This window comes from Myotis daubentonii, chromosome 1 (genome assembly GCF_963259705.1).
Source record: "Myotis daubentonii chromosome 1, mMyoDau2.1, whole genome shotgun sequence".
In the NCBI taxonomy this organism is placed as follows: domain Eukaryota; kingdom Metazoa; phylum Chordata; class Mammalia; order Chiroptera; family Vespertilionidae; genus Myotis; species Myotis daubentonii.
Window position 1 is genome coordinate 201,859,976 of NC_081840.1, and position 26,323 is coordinate 201,886,298.

The 26,323-nt window shown below is 40.2% G+C and overlaps 1 protein-coding gene and 1 non-coding gene across 2 annotated transcripts in view; one reads left to right on the forward strand and one right to left on the reverse strand.

The window, feature by feature from the left end:
* SCFD2 (sec1 family domain containing 2) overlaps positions 1-26,323 on the forward strand; it is a 329,771-nt gene that overhangs the window by 18,680 nt on the left and 284,768 nt on the right. Inside the window, exon 3 of the mRNA XM_059671312.1 lies at positions 15,633-15,760. Coding sequence (XP_059527295.1) covers positions 15,633-15,760 — 128 coding nt within the window. The remainder of the gene's footprint in view (positions 1-15,632; positions 15,761-26,323) is intronic.
* LOC132223538 (U6 spliceosomal RNA) lies at positions 16,610-16,716 on the reverse strand. Its single transcript, XR_009450488.1, has one exon. It is a non-coding gene; the product is annotated as a U6 spliceosomal RNA (small nuclear RNA).

Here is a 26,323-nt window from a genome sequence, read left to right on the forward strand (position 1 = left end):
CCTCCGCTACCCTTCCCATTGGCTAATCAGGGCGATATGCAAATTAACTGCCAACCAAGATGGCGGCCGGCAGCCAAGCAGCTTGAAACGAACAGGAGGCTTGCTTGCTTCAGTGATGGAGGAAGCTAACGTTCCCCGCCTGCCTTGCCGGCCTCTGAGCTTGCAGTTTAAGAAACATTGTTACAAATATAGAAGCTAAACAAAACCCCAGAAACCTGCTTTCAGCCAGCCGGGCTTCAGCCAGCAGAACCGCAACATTGTTTCAATTATAGAACAAACGCAGATCCCTGCTTTCAGCCAGCTGGGATCTCAGAGCTGGAGTGAGCAGGACCGCAACAGTGTTACAATTATAGAACCCAAACAAACCAGATACCTGCTTTCAGCAGCTGAGGCCTCAGAGTTGGAGCCAAGCCTCAGAGCTAAAGCTGGCCCAGAATAAAAAAAAAAGAAAAAAAGGACAGGTTGGGAGCTTCAGTCACCCGCCAGCCTGAAAATGGCCCTCAGCCCCTCACCCAGACTGGCCAGGCACCCCAGTGGGGACCCCCACCCTGAAGGGGGTGTGACCAGCTGCAAACAGCCATCATCCTCTCACCCAGGCTGGCCAGGCACCCCAGTGGGGACCCCCACCCTGAAGGGGATGTGACCAGCTGCAAACAGCCATCATCCTCTCATCCAGGCTCACCAGGCACCCCAGTGGGGACCCCCACCCTGATCCAGGATACCCTTCAGGGCAAACCTGCCGGCCCCACCCATGCACCGGGCCTCTATCCTTTTTAGTAAAAGGGTAATATGCCTCCCAGCACCGGGATCAGCGTGACAGGGGGCAGCGCTCAAACCCCCTGATCGCCCAGTGGCTCTGTGTGTGACAGGGGGCGGGGCCACAACCTCCCTATCCGCCCTGCTCTGTTCGTGACAGGGGAAGGAGCCCCAACCCCCTGATCAGCCCTGCTCTGTGCCCGATAAGGGGGAGCTCCCCAACCCTCTGATCGCCCTGCGGCTCTGTGTGTGACAGGGTGCGGCACCCCAACCACCCCTCACGGGCCCTGTTCTGTGTATGACGGGGTAGAGCCATAACCTCCCCATTGGCCCTGCCCTGAGTGTGACAGTGGCGGCGCCCCAACCCCCTGATTGGCCCTGCTCTGTATGTGAAAGGGGGCGGTGCCCCAACTCCCCTATCGGCCCTACTCTGTGAGTGACGGGGGAGCTCCTCAACCCCCTGATCGGCCCTGCACTATGCATGACAGGAGGGAGCTCCCCAAATCCCTCATGGGCCCTGCTCTGTGTGTGACGGGGGAGCTCCTCAACCCCCTGATTGGCCCTGCCCTGTGTGTGACAGGGGGCAGCGTCCCAACCCCCTGATTGGCCCTGCTCTGTGCGTGACAGGGGGTGGCGCCGCAACCTCCCTATCGACCCTGCCTTGAGTGTGACAGGGGGCGGCACCCCAACCCCCCAATTGTCCCTACCCTGAGCGTGAGTAGGGGTGGCATCGCAACCTCCCTATCCACCCTGCTCTGTGCATGATGGGGCGGCGCCCCAACTCCCCAATCGGCCCTGCTTTGAGCCCAATCAGGAGCTGTGGGGCAGGCTCCTAGGGATTGGGCTTGCCCTCTGCCACCCAGGAGCAGGCCTAAGCCAGAAGGTCGTTATCTCCCGAGGGGTCCCAGACTGCGAGAGGGCACAGGCCCTCCCCCCCCTGAGTGCACAAATTTTTGTGCACCGGGCCTCTAGTATGTATATAAATAAAATGGTGTCACCCATGGTGAAGAGATGAATAAGAGTCTAGAACAGCCGTGGGCAAACTACGGCCCGCGGGCCGGATCCGGCCCGTTTGAAATGAATAAAACTATTGAAAAAAAAGACCGTACCCTTTTATGTAATGATGTTTACTTTGAATTTATATTAGTTCACACAAACACTCCATCCATGCTTTTGTTCCGGCCCTCCGGTCCAGTTTAAGAACCCATTGTGGCCCTCAAGTCAAAAAGTTTGCCCACCCTTGGTCTAGAATCACTATAGAATAATAGGTTATGCTGATTTTGAAATGACCCTTCTTCATGGAGTGGAATGACAGAAGGGGTAAAGCGAACAGATGAGTTTGCTTCTAAGAGCCTTTATAGAACTGTCACTAACTCTTTATCTTAGAGTTTCTTGACACATGAACTAATCCTTAACTATCTGTCTTGAATTCAAGCCAAAACACACAGATGTAATCCAGCCTAAAGTAGAGTTTCCCGGTGGAGCAAGTGCTGGCCTTTGGAATGGGTCATGAAAGTAACTTACAGGAACTCTAAAGTATATCTTTCAGAGTTAGAACAATGTGCACAGAGGGGATGTGTGCTTGGTTTTTTAAAGTAACCTAATGGTGTTAGTGATTTAAAATTCTCATATTGAGTTAATCTGTTTTATGCATTAGGGATTCATATGAAAAAGCCTCTCCCGTGCTTTATTGTTTGCCAGGGGGAAATCACTAAAGTTTGTGTTGATTATGGCATTACCATTAATGAGCTGGTAGAAAGTAGGAATAAAAAATGTTTATCTGTACTGTGATGAAGTTTAATTACCCCGAATTATTTTATATAATGATTAAACAGCTTATATATTAGGTTTTGGTCCATTTTAAAAGAGGTTTCATGGGCCACTGGCAGTGCTGAATGAGGGTATCTTGCAGGAAGAAATGATAAACTAGAGTATTCCTTGGAAAGAGATGAAACCTCGATTACATATCAGTTGGAGAGTGTTCTTTTATTACTTTGAACATTATAAAGCTAGTGTGCAATTGTTTATACTGGAATTAAATGGTGTTTTATTGGGGATTTTTATTTAGTTTTATTAACACATGGTTATGATTTCTGCACTGTTAAAGACATTCTAATATATTTATAATCTGGAACCAGTCACAGAGATATATTTTGTAGTAGCTACAGATTGATACAGAAGGATCATGCATTTTGGGGGGGACATTTTTTGTTTTTGAATACAAAACTGAAAATATATAATACACAATATTATTACGCTGATAAATAATTTATAACAAAATTTGTCCCAGTAGAATGAAACAAGTTAAATTTATATAGTGCTTTATTCTTGTTGAACAAATTAATGAAAATCACTTTTCTGTAGTGCAAGAGATATATAATATTGATGAGACTCGAAGGGTAGATACCAGATTTACTCACAGAACAAGTTGCATCAGGGTTCATATTTTTTTCCATTCTACTCCGCTTCCTCCCCAAAATGTACTCCAATGTGATATTTTAGTTTAACATTTTTGAAGTGATCTTATCCTTTCCCACAATGTACTTCAAAGTTATGGGAACATTCTTTTTTCTTTTTATAAAAAATATTTTATTGACTTTTTACAGAGAGGAAGGGAGAGAGATAGAGAGTTAGAAACATCAATGAGAGAGAAACATTGATCAGCTGCCTCCTGCACAGCTCCCACTGGGGGATGTGCCCGCAACCAAGGTACATGCCCTTGACCAGAATCGAACCCGGGACCCTTCTGTCCGCAGGCCGACACTCTATCCACTGAGCCAAACTGGCTAGGGCATGGGAACATTCTTTAACAAATATGACAGTGTATAAAAAAACACTCCTTAAAACAATCAATCTCCTTTCATTCGTTGAAGAGGCTGTTTGCATTGATGTGATTATTTGATGTCCTTAATAGCTCCTGTGCAGTTTTCATTTTCTAGTCATTACTGTAGTATAGTGGCTTTTCCACGAAAACTTCATGGCCTTGAACAGGTATTTAATTTCTCATGGTCACTGTTTTCTTCTCTGTAAGAGAGAAGCACCCTGGATGATTTGTAAGGAAACTTTTATTATAATTTCTCTTACTTTATGATTTCTGTGTGCTGTGTTCAGATAATAAACTCCAGAACATGAATTATATAGGAAAGTGGTTTTATATTTGTTTAATTCACGGCTGTATCCCCAGCCCCAAGAACAGGGCCTGGTGTATAGTGGGCACTCAAATTTGTTGAATAAATAAATAAAAATACAATATAAGGACATTTAATAATAAGAAATGAATGGATTATATTCTCATAGTGTGGTAATATTTAAAAGTTAAATTTTATATGCACACTTTGAAAAGATTATAGTTTTAAAGTACATTTAAAGACTGGCTCTTTATACACATATTTATTCAGCTGTGCAAGTAATAGTAAATCTGCTTCTAACGCTCCCTGGGTAAAATCAGTGGCTCTCCATTGCCCTTTGGGTAAAGACTAAAAATTTTGCCTTGTTTTAAAAAGCCTTCTTAGATCTGCTCTCTGCTTATTTTTTCAGCCTTTGTCTTCTTCAGTTTTTCCTCCTTTCCTGCCTGCTCCCTAATTCCCCTGCCCCTTCATGTTGACACTCTTAACTATAGCCACACTTCAGGTCCTCAATGTTCTCTTACCTTTTGGTCATCCTACATGTTGCTCTTCCTTTCCTCTCCTGCCCTCCCCTCCCCTCTCCCCTCCCCTCCCCTCCCCTCCCCTCCCCTCCCCTCCCCTCCCCTCCCCTCCCCTCCCCTCCCCTCCCCTCTCCCCTCTTCTCCCCTCCCCTCCCCTTTCTTTCTCTCACTTCTACCTTTGTCTTTGTTTCCATAGATAGCACCCTTTATTTCTTAATTCAGTTCATAGTGCATTATATTATAACGAGAGGCCCGGTGCACGACATTTGTGCACTGGAGGGACCCCTTGGGGGCTGTCCAACTGCCAGTTTAGGCCCACTTGGGCATCCCCTGAGGGGTCCTTAGCGCTGCTGCAGGGGCGGGAAAGGCTCCCGCCACCACTGCTGCACTCGCCAGCCATGAGCCCTGCTTCTGGCTGAGTGGTACTCCCCCTGTGGGAGTGCACTGACCACCAGGGGCAGCTCCTGCATTAAGCATCTGCCCCCTGGTGGTCAGTGCACATCATAGTGACCAGTCATTCTGCCATTTGGTCAATTTGCTTACTAGCCTTTTATTATATAGGATTACTAGTTTAGTGTCTGTTCTCTCCAGCTAGACTTTAGAAGCTTGCTGAGAGATCTGTCTCTGACTTGTTCACCCTTATACACTGTTGCAGCAACAGTGCCTGGCACAGCCCAGGGTCATGGTGTATTGGTGGCCTGAGTGCACTGCCACCCATTGGGCCAGAATGCTGACATTATGGTAAAGCCAAAAAGCTTCTGTCTTTAATGCCCTCTGATCATTTCCACTCCCAAGTCAATAAAATAAACTTTATTTAATGATATATAATTTGAATTAGTGACAAATGTTATAAATAAAGTAAAATAAAACAAGTGGAATTTGGATAAGGAGTGGTTAAGGTGGTAAGCCTTGAGCTCTACCTAGTATAGGACTGGCATTTGATAGGGGCTCAGTTAACATTTGTTGAACGAATGAGATCTAATCAGTGAACATCTAGAGGAAGAGGGTTCTAGGCAAAGAGCATAGCAAATACAAAAGCCTTGAGTTGGGAATGCACTTAACCCCATTGAAGAGGTGGAAATCAGGCCGGCGTGGCTGAAGCCTAATAGATGAAGCTGAGATGGTGAGAGATAAAGTTGTAGATATAATATAAAAATAAAGAACTTAGATTTTACTGTGATATTAGTAGGAAGTATGGAATGGTTTTGAACAGGGGAATAATATACTCTGATAGCTTTAGGAAGTCACTAAGCGATCATTAATTCTTGCTTGGGCTATGTGGTAGCCTCTCACTCAGACCTGAGATCCATTCTGTACAGTGATGCCAGAGTGATCTTTTAATGTAAACCTGACTAGGTCAGTCTGTTGCTGAAGACCCTTTAGTTGCCCTTGGAAAAAAGTCTATAATCCCTAATGTGGGTTACCAGGCCTTGCATGATTTGTCGTGAGCTCAGGGCAGGGTTATATTAGATCTTCATATTCCATTCATACTTGTTTTCATTTCCTTGCAAAGGGTTCAAGTTCTCTTCTCATGACATCTACCCATGATGCTACTCCTGCCTAGACTGCTCTTACTCCATTCTTCAACTGGCTACTTCCTACTCACTTTTCAGGACTCACTGTCACATCCTCAGCTTCTCTCTGACCTCCACTCGAACACCCAGACCACGTTAGGTATTTTACGCTCTCAGAGCTCCTATTCTCTGCTTTTGTCACCTCTGCAGGAGCATGCTCAGTTCCAGCTTCCCTGCTAGATTCCTGGCTCCCCAAGGGCAGGTCACTGGAGGTTGCTAGCACCTCACTGAGTGCCCAATACATAGGAAGTGCTCATATTATGAAAGAATGAACAAACCTAGAGAGTAATATGAAGTGAAATAAGCCAGACAGATGAGAAATACAGAATGATTTCATTTATATGTGAAATCTAAAAAACAAAACAAATAATACAAAACAGAAACAGACCCATAGATATAGAGAACAAATGGGTGGTTGCCAGAGGGGAAGAAGGGTGAGGGTAGGAACAAAAATTGAAGGAAAATAAGAGATGCAAATTTCCATTTATAAAGTCAATAGGTCACAGGGCTATAATGTACAGCATAGGGAATATAATCAGTAATATCATAATAGCCTTGTACAATGGCAGATGGTTACTAGAGTTATGGTAATCATTTTTATTACATATATTAATGTCAAATAATTATGTTATACACCTGAAATGAACATAATATATATTAACTATATTTATTGTTTTAATTTATCTTTATTGTTGAAAGTATTACAGATGTCCCCCTTTTTTTCCCATTGATTCCACCCCCCCCTCCCTAGGCCTTTACCACACTATTGTCTGTGTCCATGGGTTATGCATATATGCATATAAGTTCTTTGGTTAAGCTCTCCCCACTGCCTTTCCAGTGCCACGGGTTTACTCTACTGTCCTTTTGTGTTTAGCTGCTTTCTCTCCTATTGAAATGAAGGTTAACAGATAATTTTGTTAAAGATGAGGTAATTGTTTTAAAAAGAAGTCAAGAGGAAAGATGACTGTTGAAACCTCTATGAATAATTTGATTAACAAACCTACATTTAGAGCTCATTAAGCTCACCACTGATGGAAGCCATTATTTCCTGCTGGGAAACACTATGACTCAGACTGCTGTCTGTTTAAAATTAGTTGAAAATGTTTGTTTGTTTTTTATTTTGTTACTAGAGGCCCGATGCACGAAATTCATGCAAGGGCCTTGGCCCCTTCCCCTGCCCGCTGCAGCTTTGTCTGGAAGGAAGGACATCCGGAAGGATGTCCGGTCTAATTAGCATATTACGCTTTTATTATTATAGATCATTGTATTTCTGCTGGAATACTTTGACTGCTCTTAAAAATCCTGTGAGTAAGCTTTACTTCCTGAGCGTGCCTTGAAGAAACCATTTCTCTGAGTTTAGTCACAAGATAATGCTATTCATTCACATTTCACCCTCAGTCTCTTAATTGCATGCCTTTCATTTGATTGAAGTATCATCAGGATTCAACATTCAGCCACATTTTGAAAGTCAATGCTGTCTCATTTATATTTTATTTGGTGACGACTATCCTGTTAATTTCTAGCAGACTGCACTTGACATTTCATGCATGCCAAACCAAAGTAACCCTAAGATTTCATTCATAATTGAGTAATTCTGGTGAATAAAGAGCCAAGAATTAACTGAGAGAACCATATCTTCATATACAGAAGTCCTCTGAGACTTTAAAAAAGTTAATTGTAGCAGGTTATTGTGTTTATATTCTTGGCCTGTAGTCTTCTTCAAACTGGACAATTTGCTATAATAGTTTGATTTTTTTCTTTTAAATATATTTTATTGATTTTTTACAGAGAGGAAGGGAGAGAGATAGAGAGTTAGAAACATCGATGAGAGAGAAACATCGATCAGCTGCCTCCTGCACATCTCCTACTGGGGATATGCTCGCAACCCAGGTACATGCCCTTGACCGGAATCGAACCTGGGACCTTTCAGTCCGCAGGCCAACGCTCTATCCACTGAGCCAAACCGGTTTCGGCAATAGTTTGATTTTTAAGGATACAAGATTGTCAGTTTATCCAAAAAGAACATACATTTAATATGTATTTGACATGTAGTTACTGACCATGTTGAAACTAATTCCATTTCATAGTAACAAAATGGATATTTTCATAGGACAAATATTCTATTCTATTATTTGTTTCAATAGATTCCTTGAAACATACAATATAAAAGTAGAACATTTTTCTCAGTTTTATCAGTGGTAAATCATAAGAGGCTATTTCTCCTTTCCCCCCCAAGAATATAATGAATATTAAATAAGATCTAGATTGGAGCCTTAACCGGTTTGGCTCAGTGGATAGAGTGTCAGCCTGCGGACTCAAGGGTCCCAGGTTCGATTCCGGTCAAGGGCATGTACCTTGGTTGCAGGCACATACCCAGTAGGGAGTGTGCAGGAGGCAGCTGATAGAAGTTTCTGTCTCGTTGATGTTTCTAACTCTCTATCCCTCTCCCTTCCTCTCTGTAAAAAAATCAATAAAATGTATTTAAAAAAAAAAAAAGATCTAGATTGGAAATAATACCTCAGAGCAATTTAGACTTTTTTTTTTTTTTTTGGCCTTTTCAGTTGTTTAAATGATATATGTGCAGAATGATTTAAAATTCAGCAACGTCTTCTTGGAGAGAAACATTTAAAGAAGAGAGTTGAATAAAAAGGGTTGGGGGGCGGGAAGGGGTGGGTGAGAGATCACCCGAAGGACTTGTATGCATGCATATAAGCATAACCAATGGACATAAGACACTGTGGGATAGGGAAGGCCGGGGGAAATGTCAAGGGGGGGAAAAAGAAGGAGACATATGTAATACTCTTTGTAATACTTTAAGCAATAAAAAAAAAGTGATTGGCATTGTATAGCAAAGTGACTGTCAATGGCTTATAGTGACCTACAAGGGGAATAGTGTGATACTGTTTAACACAGAAAGTTCAAAATCCTGAGAGCAAGTGTTACCTGCTTCATGAGTTACTATGGATTTGTTTCACTATTCGCCCTATTACGTTGTCTTATGTGGGGCCCACTTCTGGACTTAAGGGGAAGGTAGTGGATATAATAAGGATTTGAAAAGAAAATCATCATGAAAAGTTGAAAATAATTGACATTCTACATAATTGATGCTCTTTGATGAGTTGCATAATACAAACATGGCGTAGTACAGTAGAAAGGTCATTGGGCTCAGGAGCCAGTTACCTGGATATGAGTTCTGGTTTTGCCATTTACAGGTTGAGTGTACTTAAGTAAAAACAGTTGGCTTCTCTGAGGGTCTTTAAATTGGATCAGGGATAATGGTTTAGTTCATGAAGTTAGGACCAAATGAATTATAAGAAGTTGTATTGTAAATCCTGAAATGCTTCTAAAATAGAATGTAGTGATGGTATTTAAAATTATTTTTAGTATTACATTTTATTTACCTTTCAAAAATCTTAAATTACTCATGTAAAAAAGAGAAACACTGTTTTTGGGTGGACCTGATTGTTAAAAAGATGTTATCCAGCAGTTCATAAACTTAAGAGAAAAGACTAACCCTAAGTAAGACTAAGGTTTACAGTAGAGCAAAAAGGGTTTAGATTAGGTATAAATAGAATCTAATAGCAGTTTGATTTGTTTAAAATAGTAGTGTTTTTCTCAGGCATATTATAAAACTTTCTTTGGATGCCTTCAAAAGTTCAAAATAGGTTTTCATCTGTGTTGGATTAGGTAGTGTCCTGCTGCAGATGTAAGGGTGATTAATTTAATATTACCTCTAATGTTCACATCACCGCAAAAGTTGTGCATCCCCTTTTTAAGTCAGCCTGGAAATATTTATGGAATCGAACTCCTCATAAAGTAACAATTCTAGTTTTAGTTTTTAAAAATATATTTTTATTGATTTCAGAGAGGAAAGGAGAGGAAGAGAGATATAGAAACATCAATGAAGAGAGAGAATCATTGACCTGCTGCCTTCCACATGCCTCCCACTGGGGACCGAGCCCACAACCCAAGCATGTGCCCCAAACGGGAGAACTGTGATCTCCTGCTTCATAAGTCGTCGCTCAACCACTGAGCCACATCAGCTGGGCAAAACTTCTAGTTTTAAAATATCCTGTTGGTTCAGTCTACAGAATTTCAGTGTAATTAAATTAATGGGGCAGGAAGCTGGCCCAGAAGTCATTGCTTAAAAATCTTCATTAAATTGACTTAGTATAGCTGTAAGTCTCTAATCTATATCAAAATTCTTTACATCAACATGCCATTTTAAAGGGATTGCTTAAATTGAAGTTTTCAGTCTTTCAATGGATATCATAATGAATTCTGCATTATGAAAATGAAGCTACTGGCAGTAGTTATCCATATGAGTATACAAGTTGAACTAAATGACTAATGTGCTTCTAAAATAGGTTTCCTCCTATATCTTATGAGGAAATGCTGACTTTTGATTTTTTTAATTTTTAAAAAATACATTTTTATTGATTTCAGAGAGGAAGGGAGAGGGAGTGAGAGAGAGAGAAACATCAATGATGAGAGAGAATCATTGATGGGCTGCCTCCTGCATGCCCCCTCCTGAGGAGCAAGCCTGCAACCCGGGCATGTGCCCTTGACTGGAATCAAACCTGGGACCTTTCAGTCTGCAGGCCAATGCTCTATCCACTGAGCCAAACCAGCTAGGGCTGACCTTTGATATTTTTTATTACTACTACTGCTGCTGCTATGTTTATTGATCACTTAATATGGGCCAGGCATTGTTCTAGGTGCTTTTGGTATATTAGTGCATTCAATTATCATAATAACCCACTGAAACTATTACTATCCCCAGTTAACAGGAAACATGTACAGAGAGGTTAGGTAACTCTCTTAGGGACATAGAGCTAGCAAGTGGCAGAATAGGTTCCAGAACCCATGCTGCTACTAGACTATAGCAATGACTACCACTAGTTGACTACACTGGCCCTATTGTGATAGCCCCTGTGCAGTGCTTATTTCCTCATCAGGAAAATAGAGAGTTTGAACAGTTGGAGAGGAGAAAGAATGATATAAAATATACCATTGTGATTATAGAATGGATTTCAATGAACTTTTCTTGACTTATATATATAATTCAACATCAGGAATTGATTTCATGTGAAACTTCAGTAGTGTGAAATGTCTATTGGATTGACTTTTCTGAGTATATTAGAGAAAGGTAGTGATTAACTCCCATACTCAACTCAGATGCCCATATTGGAGTATGTGTGTAAACCACCAAGCAGCAGTAACAGAGTGATTGGTCAAGACATTGGTGCAGGACACAGTAGAGTTGTCAGTAAGTATGATCTTGACTTCTTCAGTGCTGATTATTTGGAGAACCAGAATTAGTGTATGAATATTAACAGGGTAATTTTTTTTTAAATGTATTTTATTGATTTTTTACAGAGAGGAAAGGAGAGGGATAGAGAGTTAGAAACATCGATGACAGAGAAACATCGATCAGCTGCCTCCTGCACACTCCCCACTGGGGATGTGCCCGCAACCAAGGTACATGCCCCTGACCGGAATTGAACCTGGGACCCTTCAGTCCGCAGGCCGACGCTCTATCCACTGAGCCAAACCGGTTAGGGCAACAGGGTAATTTTAAAGTGAGCATGTGTGATGTGGCGGTTAGTAAGGTGTTTTGTACAGGAATTGGATATTAGAAACTGTCACACATATCTGGCAAATCAGAATTGCTTACGTTAAAAAAGATAATTTTCCAGGAAACATGACTTGGCATCAGTGTGAGAAATCATGGAAACTATGTATTTCTTCTAAAATGTTTTATGAGAAAAGAGCCAGAGAGTACAAGCCCCAAGTGACTTAAATATATGTGAACAAATCAGTGTCGTGTAAAAATTATCCTATTTAATAAAGAGCTAATATGCAAATGGTCTTCACGCCCTCACACCCTTGCACCAGAACTGCTCAGACACAGCTTGTGAGAGAGGAATGGGGACCAGCCAGGCACAAAGGAGCTTGCAAGAGAGGGATGGAGACCAGCTAGGCACAAATGACCTCGCGAGAGAGGAATGGGGACCAGCCAGCCTGCGGCCAGGGAGAGGGACAAGCCGCCCGCCCCGCAGTCCCGGGTGCCTGCGGCTGCAGCCTAGGTGAAACTGCCCATCCACGGTCCCTTGCGGCTGCGGCCAGCCTGGGTGAAGCCAGTTCGAGTCCTGGGTGCCTGTGGCTGGCCAGAGGGTGGGAAGCCTGGGTCCCAGGTGCCTGCAACCAGCCGGAGGAGGGAATCCTGGGTCCTGGGTGGGGGGTGAGGCAGAGGTGGTAGGGGAGCAGTTAGGGTCAATCAGGCTGGTAGGGGAGCAGTTAGGGGCAATCAGGCAAGCAGGCAGAGGTGGTTAGGGGTGATCAGACAGGCAGAGGTGGTTAGGGGTGATCTGGCAGGCAGGCAGGCTAGTGGTTAGGAGCCAGTGGTCCCAGATTGTGAGAGGCAATCGGACATCCCCTGAGGGGTCCCGGATTGGAGAGGGTGCAGGCCTGGCTGAGGGACCCCCCAACACTCTCCCCCCCCCCATGCACGAATTTTGTGCACCAGGCCTCTCGTTCAGTATAATGAAGTGAATTCACCTAATTATATACAAACCCTTGAACACATTGAATTATAAGATAATATCTTTTGTAGCAATAGTAGTAGTAGTAACAACTACATAATTACTCATATTTATTGTGAATCAGGAAAGTGCTTTATGTACATTATCTTATTTAACTCTTACAGCATGTGAGGTGATCACTATTATTACCTCCATCTCACAGATGAGAAAACAGAGGAAAAGAAAGGATTAGTTATGTGCACAAGGTTACATAACTAGCAAGCATCATTCGTTCATTCATTCATTTTTATTAAGTTTACCTACCACAGGCCTGGCACTGTCCTAAGTACTGGGAAATTAGCAATGAGTAAAATAAGATCCTGTTTTCATAAAAGGACCTTACCTTCTATGAGGGAGATGGGCAAAAAATGGAAACATTTAATAAGGTCATATGGTAATAGTATTATGTAGAAGAGTAAAGTCCAGTAAAGGGGGGGGCAGTGCTAGGTTATGGTGCTGGGATGGGCTGTCATTACTCTTTTATATAGGACACTAAGGAGGACTTCTCTGATAAGGTGACATTTCAGCAGGCACCTGAAGAGAGAGAGGGGATATTTGTAGGAAGAGCATTACTGGCAAAGGAGTGCCTAAGCTTGGAGTGCCTGAGGAAGACCAAAGAGGCCATGTAGCTACTGTGGGTGAAGAGTGCATGGTCAGTTTGAACATGGATTTATCTAACCCCAGAGCCCACATTTCAATCACCACACTGATCTGATGGGGCAACCACAGTATTTCCTAACCTACTGTGATCTTGAAGACACTTTGTCTTATACTCATGGAATAGAGGAGGGCAGTAAATATCCACTCTAGAAGTTCTGTGTACAGAGTTAATAGTATGTGAGAAATCCCTCTTTTGCAGAGAGGAGCTTTGGAGAATGAAAGTAGGGAAAGATTGTGTACTATAAATTGGGGAAACTGGGACTTTAACTCCCCTGCTCAGAATTTTGCAGTGGTTCTCCATTGCTTTCAGAGCTTTGGAGAAGTTAAATAACTTTCCCAAAACTCCACAGGAAATAGACCTAGTTTTGAATGATGATAAAGACTGTGTTCACAACTGCTACGCTATGGTACTCTTCTCAGAATGTGAAATCAAGCACATGCTCATTGGCAACCTGTTACCTACAGACTGAAGTTGACAAACCTTGGAAAGTAATGCAGGACCCTATGAGAGTAGCTCCCACCTTCTCTTTTGCCCTTACTTGACATGCCCCTTCCCTGGCACCTTAGCATGGAACAAAACAGTCCTCATTACCTAGGAATCTGCACATTCTGAAACACCCTTCTTCCTCTTGTTTTGTGATAAAGGTTTTATATATTCTTTGTGGACTTTCTTTACCATTCTCCTTCCAAGATTCAGTTATAACTTCATCCCTTGGCTGTTTTTGGAATGTATGTATCTGTGTACTTGCTCATATTTCCAGTAGAAACCAATCTCTGAGCCTCTGCCCTCCCAGCCAGGATTAGAGCCCTCCTCTGTGCTACCAGCTAAATCTGTACAGCATTGATCGTGCCTCTTATCACACTTCTTTTGGGGATAATTTCTTTGTTTGTATCTCTGCCTCTTCTTCCTTTAAGTCATTGAAAGCTTATGCCTTGTATTTATCTATATCTCTACCACGAGAATGGGGCTTGGCTTGGAGTTTACCTGCTTATTTAAATTAAACATAGAATATTGGATGCAGAGTTATAATGACAGTTTTGATTAGATCTAGACAAGTGGCATATGTTGAGCAGTGATGTTAGTTCAGTCAGAAAAAAATAGATAATAAACAACTAACTCTTTAATGAAAGATTAGTACGTGCCAGACATTAAACTCAGCGCTGAAGTACATCATTCCATTATTCCCAATCAAATTTGAACTTAAAATATGTATTATTAGGTATAACTTTAAAGTTAAAATTAATATCTTATTAGATATAACTTTTAAAACCAAACTTTAAAAATCCATTCATTTTCACACTATTAGCTAACTGGATAGTAAGAGATGTTAGTAGAGCTTTAAGTGAAGGAAAAAGTCCTTGGAAAGGGACAGAAGTCATCTTTGTTTCTTTATATTCAGGTTTTGAAACGTTACTACAAATGTGTATACTTGGCTGATGTAGAGGTCTTCCGGGAAGAACACTGTGCTCATTTATAATTTAAACATGGCGTGGTGGGTGAGACAGAGGGCTGTTGGACAAGTGAGCCCAGATGAGACCCTGCACAATGCAGGGCTTTCTGTTATCATGGTTTATGGTGAAGGATGTGCCATCCTTCCAACCTAAGGCCCAAAGTAAATAAGGCCTTGGTTACTTAGCCTAATTCTTGATTTTCATTCACTAGAAAACCTACTCATTAGGAATTCTATCAAGTGGTTTTTTAACAGGAATTCTCATTGCTAATTGCTCTGTGCTTTCCATACATGTATGTTATCTCAAATTGTTATGCTTATAATCACTGATAAATCATTTTTTGAACATGTATTAATTTTGGCTTATATAGCATTTATATATTACTGTAGCAATGTTGAACTTTACTCTGAAATACTTTAAAATGCAAAATCTAAAAAAAGTGTCATATCTAAAAAATATATAGTTTTCCCCCCACTTCTCAAAGCACAATATAGCTTTTATTCCTCTTTTTTTTTAAAAAAAAATGTATTTTATTGATTTTTACAGAGAGGAAGGGAGAGGGATAGAGAGTTAGAAACATCGATGACAGAGAAACATCGACCAGCTGCCTCTTGCACACCCCTACTGGAGATGTGCCCGCAACCAAGGTACATGCCCTTGACCAGAATCGAACCTGGGACCTTTTAGTCCCCAGGCCGATGCTCTATCCACTGAGCCAAACCGGTGAGGGCATCCTCTTTTTTTGGGGGGGGGGGGGCTTGGTTTTGTCTCCGTAATTTCTCAATATTTTGTGCTGTTTAAAATGGATTAGATAGTCTTCATTTAATCCTATGCCTAGAATCTATCAGTAGGAAAGACTACTTTAGGGCTCAAAGAAGATATTTTAGAAATTATTTTGCTTTCAACCTTTTCCATTATTTGTTAGAAATTATTTTAAAGCTCTTTGTGGTTTTATTGCAGTGATACTGCAGCCAAAGCCCTGTGGGAAGCCTTATTGAACACCAAGCACAAAGAGGCAGTGATGGAAGTCCGGAGACATCTAGTGGAAGCAGCAAGCAGAGAAAACCTGCCAATCAAGATGAGTATGGGTAAGTGTATCCACTTCACCCAGATGGACAGTGACTGCCGGCTCTGAGGGAGTTCATATCAGCCCGTTCTAATCGGTGAGCCAACTTAGCCAGCATGGCATGTAGATAAAAGTATTGAAGTATCTGTAAACTGTCAAAAGAGTAGGGAGGGAATATGTATACTACTCTTGGGGCTCAACAATGACCCCTTTTCTTAGACTCAATTTTGGGAATTCTAGGAGAGTCCTTGAATACAAATAATAATTCTTTTCGTTTCTTTAGTTGATCTAGAACTATCAAAATTGGTCTGGACCACCCTTTTTTCATTCTATTTCACCCATACTTTTCCGCCTCCCCCTTTAAAAAATCCTTCCTACCTTAATGTGGATGAAAACTCTTTTAGTGGTTTTGAATTAATGAATGAACTATTGTGCTAGCAAAACAGTTGAGCAGACAGACATGCTTTGGCCTGACCTCTCACCTTTAGAATGATCTGCTAATTGTCTAGTCACATAAATGTTACCCTTTCTTCACCAGGGTATTATACATCTAATTTTTCCTATTTTCATTTTTCACCACATTCAGCTTAGTCTTTAGTCTTAGAAGAATCTGGCTGAATGAAATTTAAATTTTAAATAGCTTTTTTCTTTTAATATATTTTTTATTGATTTTAGAGAGGAAGGGAGAGGGAGAGAGAGAAATAGAAACATCAATGATGAGAAAGAATCATTGATCAGCTGCACGTTCCCTACTGGGGATCGAGCCTGCAACCTAGGCATGTGCCCCTGACCGGAACTGAACCTGGGACCCTTCAGTCCGCAGGCTGATGCTTTGTCCACTGAACCAAACCAGCTAGGGCATAGCTTTTTTTTTAATATGGAACGCTTCACGAATTTGCGTGTCATCCTTGCGCAGGGGCCATGCTAATCTTCTCTGTATCGTTCCAATTTTAGTATATGTGCTGCCGAAGCGAGCACAGCTTTTTTCTTTTGATTAAAAAGTCAGAGAACTAATGTTTTGATTTTAGAAAAGGAATTTGGTGGTTTACTTTTTTTGATTAAATAATTCTATTAGTATGGAATGTAGATAGTGAATCTGGTTAATAGGTATAATTTATTTCTGGAAACTTTATTTCTATATTTTAAAAATGTTTTCTTACTTATAACCTGCTCTTAGATATCTAGTAAATATTAGCACATTTTACTGGATGGAATTTAAGTGTTTTGGTTTTTTTTGCTGAGATTCCTAGCCCAAATTCTTAATTATTTATGAGTTTAAAAATCAAACTATCAAGTTGAAATGGAAGAACAAAATTTTGGAAGTAAAGTGATGTGGATGAACCTAGATTCCTAGAAGGAAATATGTTACAGGGTCATAAAATGAAAGAAAAAAAATCATGACTTTCAGTATGTTAGATGACTGTATATATGAGAACTTTAAGGAACATAAAGATGATAAGAAAAGTGAAAATAACATTTACTGAGTATTTACAATGTGCCAGGTATTCTTCTAATTCTTTACATGTATTTATCTTATTTAATTCTCACAGTAATTCTGGTGAGATAGGTACCATTACTATTCTATTTTCCAGGTAAGGAAACTGGAATAGAGAAAATTTAGGTTGTCTAAAGCCTTACATATGACAAGGAACAGGACTGAAATTTATTATAGATTAATTGCAATGTAGAATATGAATCCATATCATTAAATTCTCTACACTTTGTTATATTAAAATCCATTGGTCTCTCTTACACTTTGAAAGGATTTTACACACACATTATTTTATACCATTTTTCATTGACACTTGGAAAATAATGGTTCTCTAAATTATGCACATTCTCCAGATGTTGACACATATTATACAATATAACAAAACCACATTTGTTATTATCCCCATTGATATCTTTAGAAAATCTTTAAGTATTGGGAATGTAAAGATATGGGGGCAAATACAAGTCTCCCAGAATTATGATTTTCACATGAAAATTTGACTTTAGTCATTGACAATACAGACTGTCAGTTGTTTTCCATGAAGTGATAGATTTATTTCATTCATTTTTTGGGGGGTAAATGTGTGAAGAACCAGTTTTTCAGTTGTCTTCTAATAAAAATTTTGTGCCATAAAACAGTGTGAACAGTTCATAATTCAGTCACACCAGTGCTTTTCCTTAAGGCAGTCATTGTACTTTGGTATGCACCAGAAGTACTTTTCGTATATTTCTCATTTCTTTACACAGAATATTGACACTTGCTTAAGGGGTCAGATTTATTAAAGTTAATAACATTTACAGTTTCATCATAGCCATTCTGAAGTGAAATTGTCTATTTATTTAATTTGGTGCCACTGCCTTGATTGATACCAAGGCACCAGCACTTTGCCCACCATTGTTTTTGTACCATCAGTGCAAATACAGCATAGTAACAAATTCAGGTAACATCTTAGTATTATTATGAAAATAGTTTTGATTTTTCTGATTATCTAAAAGTGCTTCAGGGACCCTGGGTTCTGTGGAACATCTTTGAGAACCATTACTTAAAAGGATGCCATATTCTCTGCAGTGGAACATTGGCAGTTTCCTGGAGATCATTGGACTCATAGTTAGACTAGAGGCCCGGTGCACAAAAATTTGTGCACTCAGGGGTAGGGGGTCCCTCAGCCTGGCTTGTGCTCTCTTGCAGTCTGGGACCCCTCGGGGGTGACCACTTGCTGGCTTAGGCCTGCTCCCTGGGGGATTGGGCCTAAGCTGGCAATCAGACATCCCTCTGGCAGCCCGGCAGCCCTCAGGGGATGCCCACTTGCCAGCAGGGAGCAGACCTAAGCTGCAGTCAAACATCCTTAGCACTGCTAAGGAGGCAGGAGAGGCTCCCACCACCACCGCTGTACTGGCAGCCGTCAGCCTGGCTTGTGGCTAAGCAGAGCTCCCCATCTAATAGCGCCCTGACCACCAGCGGGCAGCTCCTGCATTGAGCGTCTGCCCCCTGGTGGTCAGTGTGTATCATAGTGACCAGTCATTCCCAGTCTTTCTGCTGTTAGGGTCAGTTTGCATATTACCCTTTTACTATATAGGATAGAGGCCTGGTGCACGGGTGGGGGCCGGCTGGTTTGCCCTGAAGGGTGATCCGGATCAGGGTGGGGGTCCTGCTTGGGTGCCTGGCCAGCCTGGATGAGGGGATGATGGCTGTTTCCAGCTGGTCACACCCCCTTCAGGGTTGGGGTCCCCACTGGGGTGCCTGGCTAGTCTGGATGAGGGGCTGAGGGCTGTTTTCAGGCTGGCGGGCGACTGAAGCTCCCAGCCTCTTTTTTTTTTCTTTTTTTTTATTCTGGGATTTATTTACCTTCTATGGCTGTCACTGGAGCTGAGAGCCCGCTCCAGCTTGAGGCTGTGGCTGGCTGAAAGCAGGTATCTGGGTTTGTTTAGCTTCTATAATTGAAACTCTGTTGCCATCGCTGGCGCTTTAAGCTCTGAGCCCGCTGGCGGCTGAAAGCAGGTTTCTGGGTTTGTTTAGCTTCTATAATTGCAACATTGTTGCACCTGGAGCTCAGAGCTGGGCCCCAGCAGGTGGGGAATCTTGGCTTCCTCCATCACTGGAGCAAGCAAGCCTCATCTTCGCTTCAGCTGCCTGGCTGCCAGCTGCCATCTTTGTTGGAAGTTAATTTGCATATCCTGCTGATTAGCCCATGGGAAGCGTAGCGGAGGTATGGTTAATTACCATGTTTGTCTATTATTAGATAGGATGTGAAAATAGAAGAGGGGAAACCTCACAGAAATTTTTTCTAGACATATCCAGATCTAGAGGTAATAGACAATTATTAGATCCTTGTTGGTGATAGGAAACATAAAATATTATCTTGTTTTCAAATGAACAAGTTATTTAAATTTGCTGAATCTGTTTTTCTGTCTGCAAAAATGGGAACCTAGTACCTGTGCAATTCAGTGAGATGGTTACATATATGAAACATAAGTGTTTGTGAAATTTAAAGTGTTCTGTAAAAGGAGTGTATAGCCTAATGAAATTAGTTATTGCCTTCTGGGCAGATAAAACACATTATGAAAATAATGACCCATGGTCATGTAATTGTATATGAAGAGTACACTACCAGATCTAGGGGTGGAATTTCTTTCTCTGTAGGATTTGTTCCCTGATCATCTCAGTGGGAAATATGTGACTAGAGTAATGGTTTCCAGAAGTGAAAGTAGAGGTTTGGGATTTGGTTACCTAGTGGTTATGTTGAAGCTTTAATCTAAAGGAAACATAATTTCTTAAAGGAAATATAATATAAGGAATATAAAAATATTTCTAAAGTAAATATAAGATTGTTCATCCAGAAAGAGAAGGTAGAATGAGTGAGAAGGGGGTTGGAGGCAGAGCCTTAAGGGATACATCCATTTAGGGGTATGAAGAAGAAGAGAATCTAGAGAAAGAGACAGAAAGAGTTTTCATTGAATTAATAAATGATAACATTTAAAAGTGTTAAAGTCACTAAACAAATGATTTCCTTTTATACTTTATTACCTAAAACAGAGTTAGTTGCCTCTGTTTCTCTTGTTCCTCATCTGCAAAATGGGAATCTTAATTTCTAGTGTCCCTTCTTCAAGCATCTACCTGTGGCTCTATATTTTTAACTTAAATTGGTACATCTTCCTTTTCTTCTTTTTCTCTCCTCTTCTTCATCATCCTCTTCCTCTTATTAATCTTTATGTTTTCTCAACATAAGGGATCCTTAACATGAGAATTTAAAAAGCCCAACAGAATGATGTGATTAGAAGGCTGTTGGCTGCAGGGTGGAAGTTTCTTTATCTAGAGGCTCTCCTGAGAATAGACATTTCTTTCCAAGTCAGAGTAGACCCACCAAGGAAATGCTCCTTCCCTGGCAGCCTGGTAGTCTGGCCCCTGGATAACAGGGGTAATCCATCTATCTCTTTCCATGCTCTCTATCTCTTTCCATCTACGTTAATGCAGTGTCTAAGTCACCACAGGAAGGCTCCATTTTCAAAGAAAGCCAAGCCGTAAGTGTTTCTGGTGGTTTTATATTTCACTGTTTTGTATAACTTTCAGGGAGAGCTATTTATTTTCTATTTGTGACCCCTGGTCATGTGGCAATTACACTTTATTCTGTACTATCCTGAAAACATGTCTTGCAATATATTTCTGAACTTTGGACCCATTTGATTGAATTGATTCTTATAAATAAAATGCTCTTTTTATGTTAGTTTCTTATTCTCTCTTGTTAATACTGTAAAGATAAAAATCTTGCTACGAGAAATGTATACTGTTTAAAGGATATCCCAGAAAACCGTCTTCAGTATTTATGGTGTTATAAAAGTGGACATCAATTCCCAGTTGGGCTTTATCCAAGTTTCACTATACAGATGGCTGTATATACTGACCTTCAAACCCTTATGGGAGAAGCTTGGTAATGTCTTCCCTTTTTCCCCTTTAATATCTTGTTTCTGTGTGTATTGGTCATCCTGATCTTGAATTTTTTTTTCTCATGCCTGACTTAAATCTTTCCATCTGCATGTTAACCAGATTTCTTTGCCCTGTGGTCTCAATAGTGGTGGGAAGCAGGCAGTTATTCTTCTTCTGTTGCTTCATCTGTTGAAAAATAATGCTTCATCTATTGTATAAATCAGTAATAGTAATAAACTCAATATTTCTAGAGAAAAATACATGTCTGTTTATTCCATATGAGGCATACATGATTTTCTTCCAGAATCAAGAGAATATTTAAAAAGTAATATCAGCACATGCTTCTAGAAAATTCCAGTTATAACATCTGTAAAATGAAAATTCAAAGTACCTTTCCTCCTCCCCAGCATCTTGCTCTTTAGTACAACCTTTGTTTCTAAATTAGAATCTTGTCTTCCAGGCCTTTCTCTCTGTAATTAGGTAAGAAAGAAGGTAAATACACATGTAAGCAAATAATGAGAAAAAAAAGGGTACATAATAATAGTATGGCAATATAGTTTCTATTACAATTGTTTTCTCTTACTTTTATGAGGGTTTTTGCTACGCAGCATAAAATACCATGAAGAAAACAATCGTACGGTTGTGCCTCATTTTAAACATTACTTGTATAGTCTAAAAATTATGTTAAATTGTTAAATTTAATCAAATTGAAAATGTATGGAGACATTGATACAACTATGGAAAACTGACAGATCAACTAAAGCTAAGTATGCACCCACCACCCAGCAGTTTCACACCTGGGCATTTCTTCAATATAAATGAGTGCTTATGTCTAACAAAAGGCATGTAGTAGAATGTTCATAGTATCATTATTTACAGTGGCCTCCAAGTGTAAAACCCAAGTCTATTAAAGCAGATTGAAGAAACTAGAGCAATAAAATACAGTAAAAAAAGACTGAGATTTTAGATAATGTTAACAAAATAAGCTAGATACAAAAGAGTATATATGTACAATTCCATATACATAGTGTTCAAAAGCAGACAAAGTGATCTGTGGTGATGGAGATAAGAGTAGTAAATGGCAGAAACCAAGATGGCGGCATAGGTTAACACCGGAGATTGCTGCCTCGAACAACCACTTCAAAAAACAACTAAACGACGGAACGGACATCATCCAGAACCACAGGAAGGCTGGCTGAGTGGAAATTCTACAACTAGGAGGAAAGAGAATATCATACCCAGACTCAGAGGAGGCGCAGTGCTGAAGTGAAATACTGAGGTGCAGAGTGCGCGCTGAGCGGGCTCGTGGCGGAGGGCGCGGTTGTTGTTTTCAATCGGGAGGGAGTTTCAGATTCTGAGCTCCAGATCCGGGCGAGTCTCTGGGGACCCAGACTCAAAAGGGAGAAGCGGGACTGTCTGGCTTCGGTCGGAACTCGAAGGCAGCTTTCTCTCCCAGGTTTGCAGCTGTTGCTGGGACTCTGAGAGGCAGAGCCTCTGGGGACGGGACTGAGAACAGCCATAACTGCTCCCTCCACCCGCTCTGTTGATCCCCTGTGACCCGCCCCGCCCAAGCCCTGCGCAGAGCCATTTGCCGGATAGCCTCAGGCAAACGCTAGATTAGCACCGCCCTAGAGATCCAGCACAGAAGCTCTCCCACTGCAGACACAGTGGACTCTCATAGCCAGTTAGCCTGGAGGTCAAATCACCCCCCGGTATTGCCGACAACAATCAAGGCTTAACTACAACAAGACTGCGCACAAAGACCACTAGGGGGTGCACCAAGAAAGCATAACAAAATGCGGAGACAAAAAAACAGGACAAAACTGTCAATGGAGGATATTGAGTTCAGAACCACACTTTTAAGGTCTCTTAAGAACTGTCTAGAAGCCGCTGATAAATGTAGTGAGAGCCTCGAGAAATCTAATGAGACCCTCGATGTTATGATAAAGAACCAACTAGAAATTAAGCATACACGGACTGAAATAACGAATACTATACAGACTCCCAACAGCAGACCAGAGGAGCGCAAGAATCAAGGCAAAGATTTGAAATGCGAAGAAGCAAAAAATACCCAACCGGAAAAGCAAAATGAAAAAAGAATCCGAAAATACGAAGATAGTGTAAGGAGCCTCTGGGACAGCTTCAAGCGTACCAACATCAGAATTATAGGGGTGCCAGAAGATGAGAGAGAGCAAGATATTGAAAACCTATTTGAAGAAATAATGACAGAAAACTTCCCCCACCTGGTGAAAGAAATAGACTTACAGGTCCAGGAAGCGCAGAGAACCCCAAACAAAAGGAATCCAAAGAGGACCACACCAAGACACATCATGATTAAAATGCCAAGAGCAAAAGACAAAGAGAGAATCTTAAAAGCAGCAAGAGAAAGAAACTCAGTTACCTACAAGGGAATACCCATACGACTGTCAGCTGATTTCTCAACAGAAACTTTGCAGGCCAGAAGGGAATGGCAAGAAATATTCAAAGTGATGAATACCAAGAACCTACCACCAAGATTACTTTATCTAGCAAAGCTATCATTCAGAACGGAAGGTCAGATAAAGAGCTTCACAGATAAGGAAAAGCTAAAGGAGTTCATCACCACCAAACCAGTATTATATGAAATGCTGAAAGGTATCCTTTAAGAAGAGGAAGAAGAAGAAAAAGGTAAAGATACAAATTATGAACAACAAACATGCATCTATCAACAAGTGAATCTAAGAATCAAGTGAATAAATAATCTGGTGATCATAATAGAATCAGGGACATAGAAAGGGAATGGACTGACTATTCTTGGGGGGGGAAAGGGGTGTGGGAGATGCGGGAAGAGACTGGACAAAAATTGTGCACCTATGGATGAGGACAGTGGGTGGGGAGTGAAGGCGGAGGGTGGGGTGGGAACTGGGAGGAGGGGAGTTATGGGGGGAAAAAAGAGGAACAAATGTAATAATCTGAACAATAAAGATTTCATTTAAAAAAAAAAGAGTAGTAAATGTACCTTTGTAGGATTATTGACTGGATAAGAACACAAGGGACTCTTCTAGACATATTCTGTACCTTGAGCTGGGTGGTGGTTACATTGATAGTTACATGTGTCCACATTAATTGAACTGTACACTTAAGATTTGTATGCCTTATGTTTTACCTGTCACTTCCATTATACCTGAGGCTTCTGAGTCTAGAGTTACTCCTACATTCTGGCAGGTGGCTCTCTCTTTGCTGTGGTGCCTTTTCATTTATTCTAAGCAAAGCCTTTTTAGGTGGCTGAAAATAAGAGATTTATTTTTATTGTTTGTTTTGCTCCATCATTTAGTACTCTTCCATTCCTCTTTTAACTTTTGATGGACTTATACTTCTATTAAAAAATTTAAATATGATAAAAGTGATGCTATGACAGTATTATTATATTTAAAAAGTCAGAGTTCAATTGTAGCTATAATTACTAGAATGTTCTCATTTCTGTTGTTTCTCAGTTTGCTGGTATAGCTAAGTACAGTTATGTCTCCCAACAGAAATTTCATTCAGGTTATGTTATAATATGTATGGCTTTATAGCTATATATCTTTCTCATAGCTGAGGAAATTTGGATATGGGCTTGTCTTGGGTGATGAAAATGTTCTCAAATTATATAATGGTGATGATTGCACAACTCTGAATATACTAAAAGCTGCCGAATTGTACACTTTAAGGGTGAATTTTACGGTTTTTGCATTATATCTCAGTAAAGCTGCTATTTTAAAAAGGGCTCTTGGAAATAGGGCTATTGTTGTGAAAATAAAAATTCAGCCAAGGTTTAAATATAAATCAAGAAAGTTTCCTAAAATGTAGAAAGAATAAGACATTGAAAAGATAGAAAAGATTAAAGAGAGAAAGCAAAGAATAGGAAATTAGCAAAGGAAGAATGTGATACTTCCCCAGATGTGAAGAAAGCAGAATCAAATTGCATAGGCTTACTGAAAAATAAGTAGAAAGAGTTAAAAACCCTCTAACTAGACATAATAACTGTGAATCCTGAGTACAAGAAAATGAGAAGATCCTAAGAGCCCCAAGGTGGAAAAAGGAAGCTCAACTACAAAGGAACAAGAATGAGAGTAGCACCCATTCCTCAGCAGCAGCTCTGAAAACCAGAAGGTAATGAAGCAAGGTATTATAGCCAAGAATTCTAGACCCAGGTAAACTATGAGGGCAAGAAAAAGCCTTTTCAGACATAAAAGAACTTTGCTTTCTGCACACCTTTTCTGAGAAAGTTACTTCAGCCTGGGCCTCTTGTGGGTTGTAGTGTTTAGCTGTGTTCTTTACTTTGAGATCCTCGGCTGGTACTTGGTGACATGAAATGTTAAAGTAATGAGAAAAAAATAACAAATGGATAGCTGTGACTTTTGTGTAATACTGAAATTATTCACAGATGCCAATTGTGTGTGAGTTAATATTTATAAACTAGAGTTTTAGCAGAATACATTCCATTTAAATATTTTAATGTACTTTGCCTTTATTATATTTGAAAAATGGTTGAAAAGGAGATCACGACATGCTGTTTTCTGGGAATGCACGTCTTAAAATAAATGTTTGTTTATTCAAATTTCACCCATTGGGTTTTCCTTCATGTTTTCAAGAAAATTAATAAATACATGCAATGAAAATATTATTTCTTATAGTAAGAGTTTTTTAAAAAAATAACATGTAGTACTAAGTATGCTATTTTAGACAAAATTTCTGATGGTGGTTGTGTTTTACCATTAAAACACAGTTTTACAATTAAATCAAACCTGGCACTGAATACTCTTTAAGACTATCAACAAAGAACCATCTATGTGTAGATACTTTAAATATATTTTAACAAGTCACAAAACAAGTTGATAGTTATAATTTATTGAGTGTATGTAGTAAGTAGAAAAATAGGCTCCAATATGCATTTGAATTCAATTACATTTAATTTTTAAAGAATCACAGACTATATTAAATCATTTTGTTTTCCAAATCTGTCCCCTTTTCCCCAAAAGATAATTATATATATATATATTTTTTTTTTGCCTGTCTCCCCATCATTTTATTTTATTTTATTTTTTAGATAATTATATTTTAATAAGAGGTTTAAATATATATATATATATATATATATATATATATATATATATATATATATATATATATAATTGGTGGTTACTAAAGTTT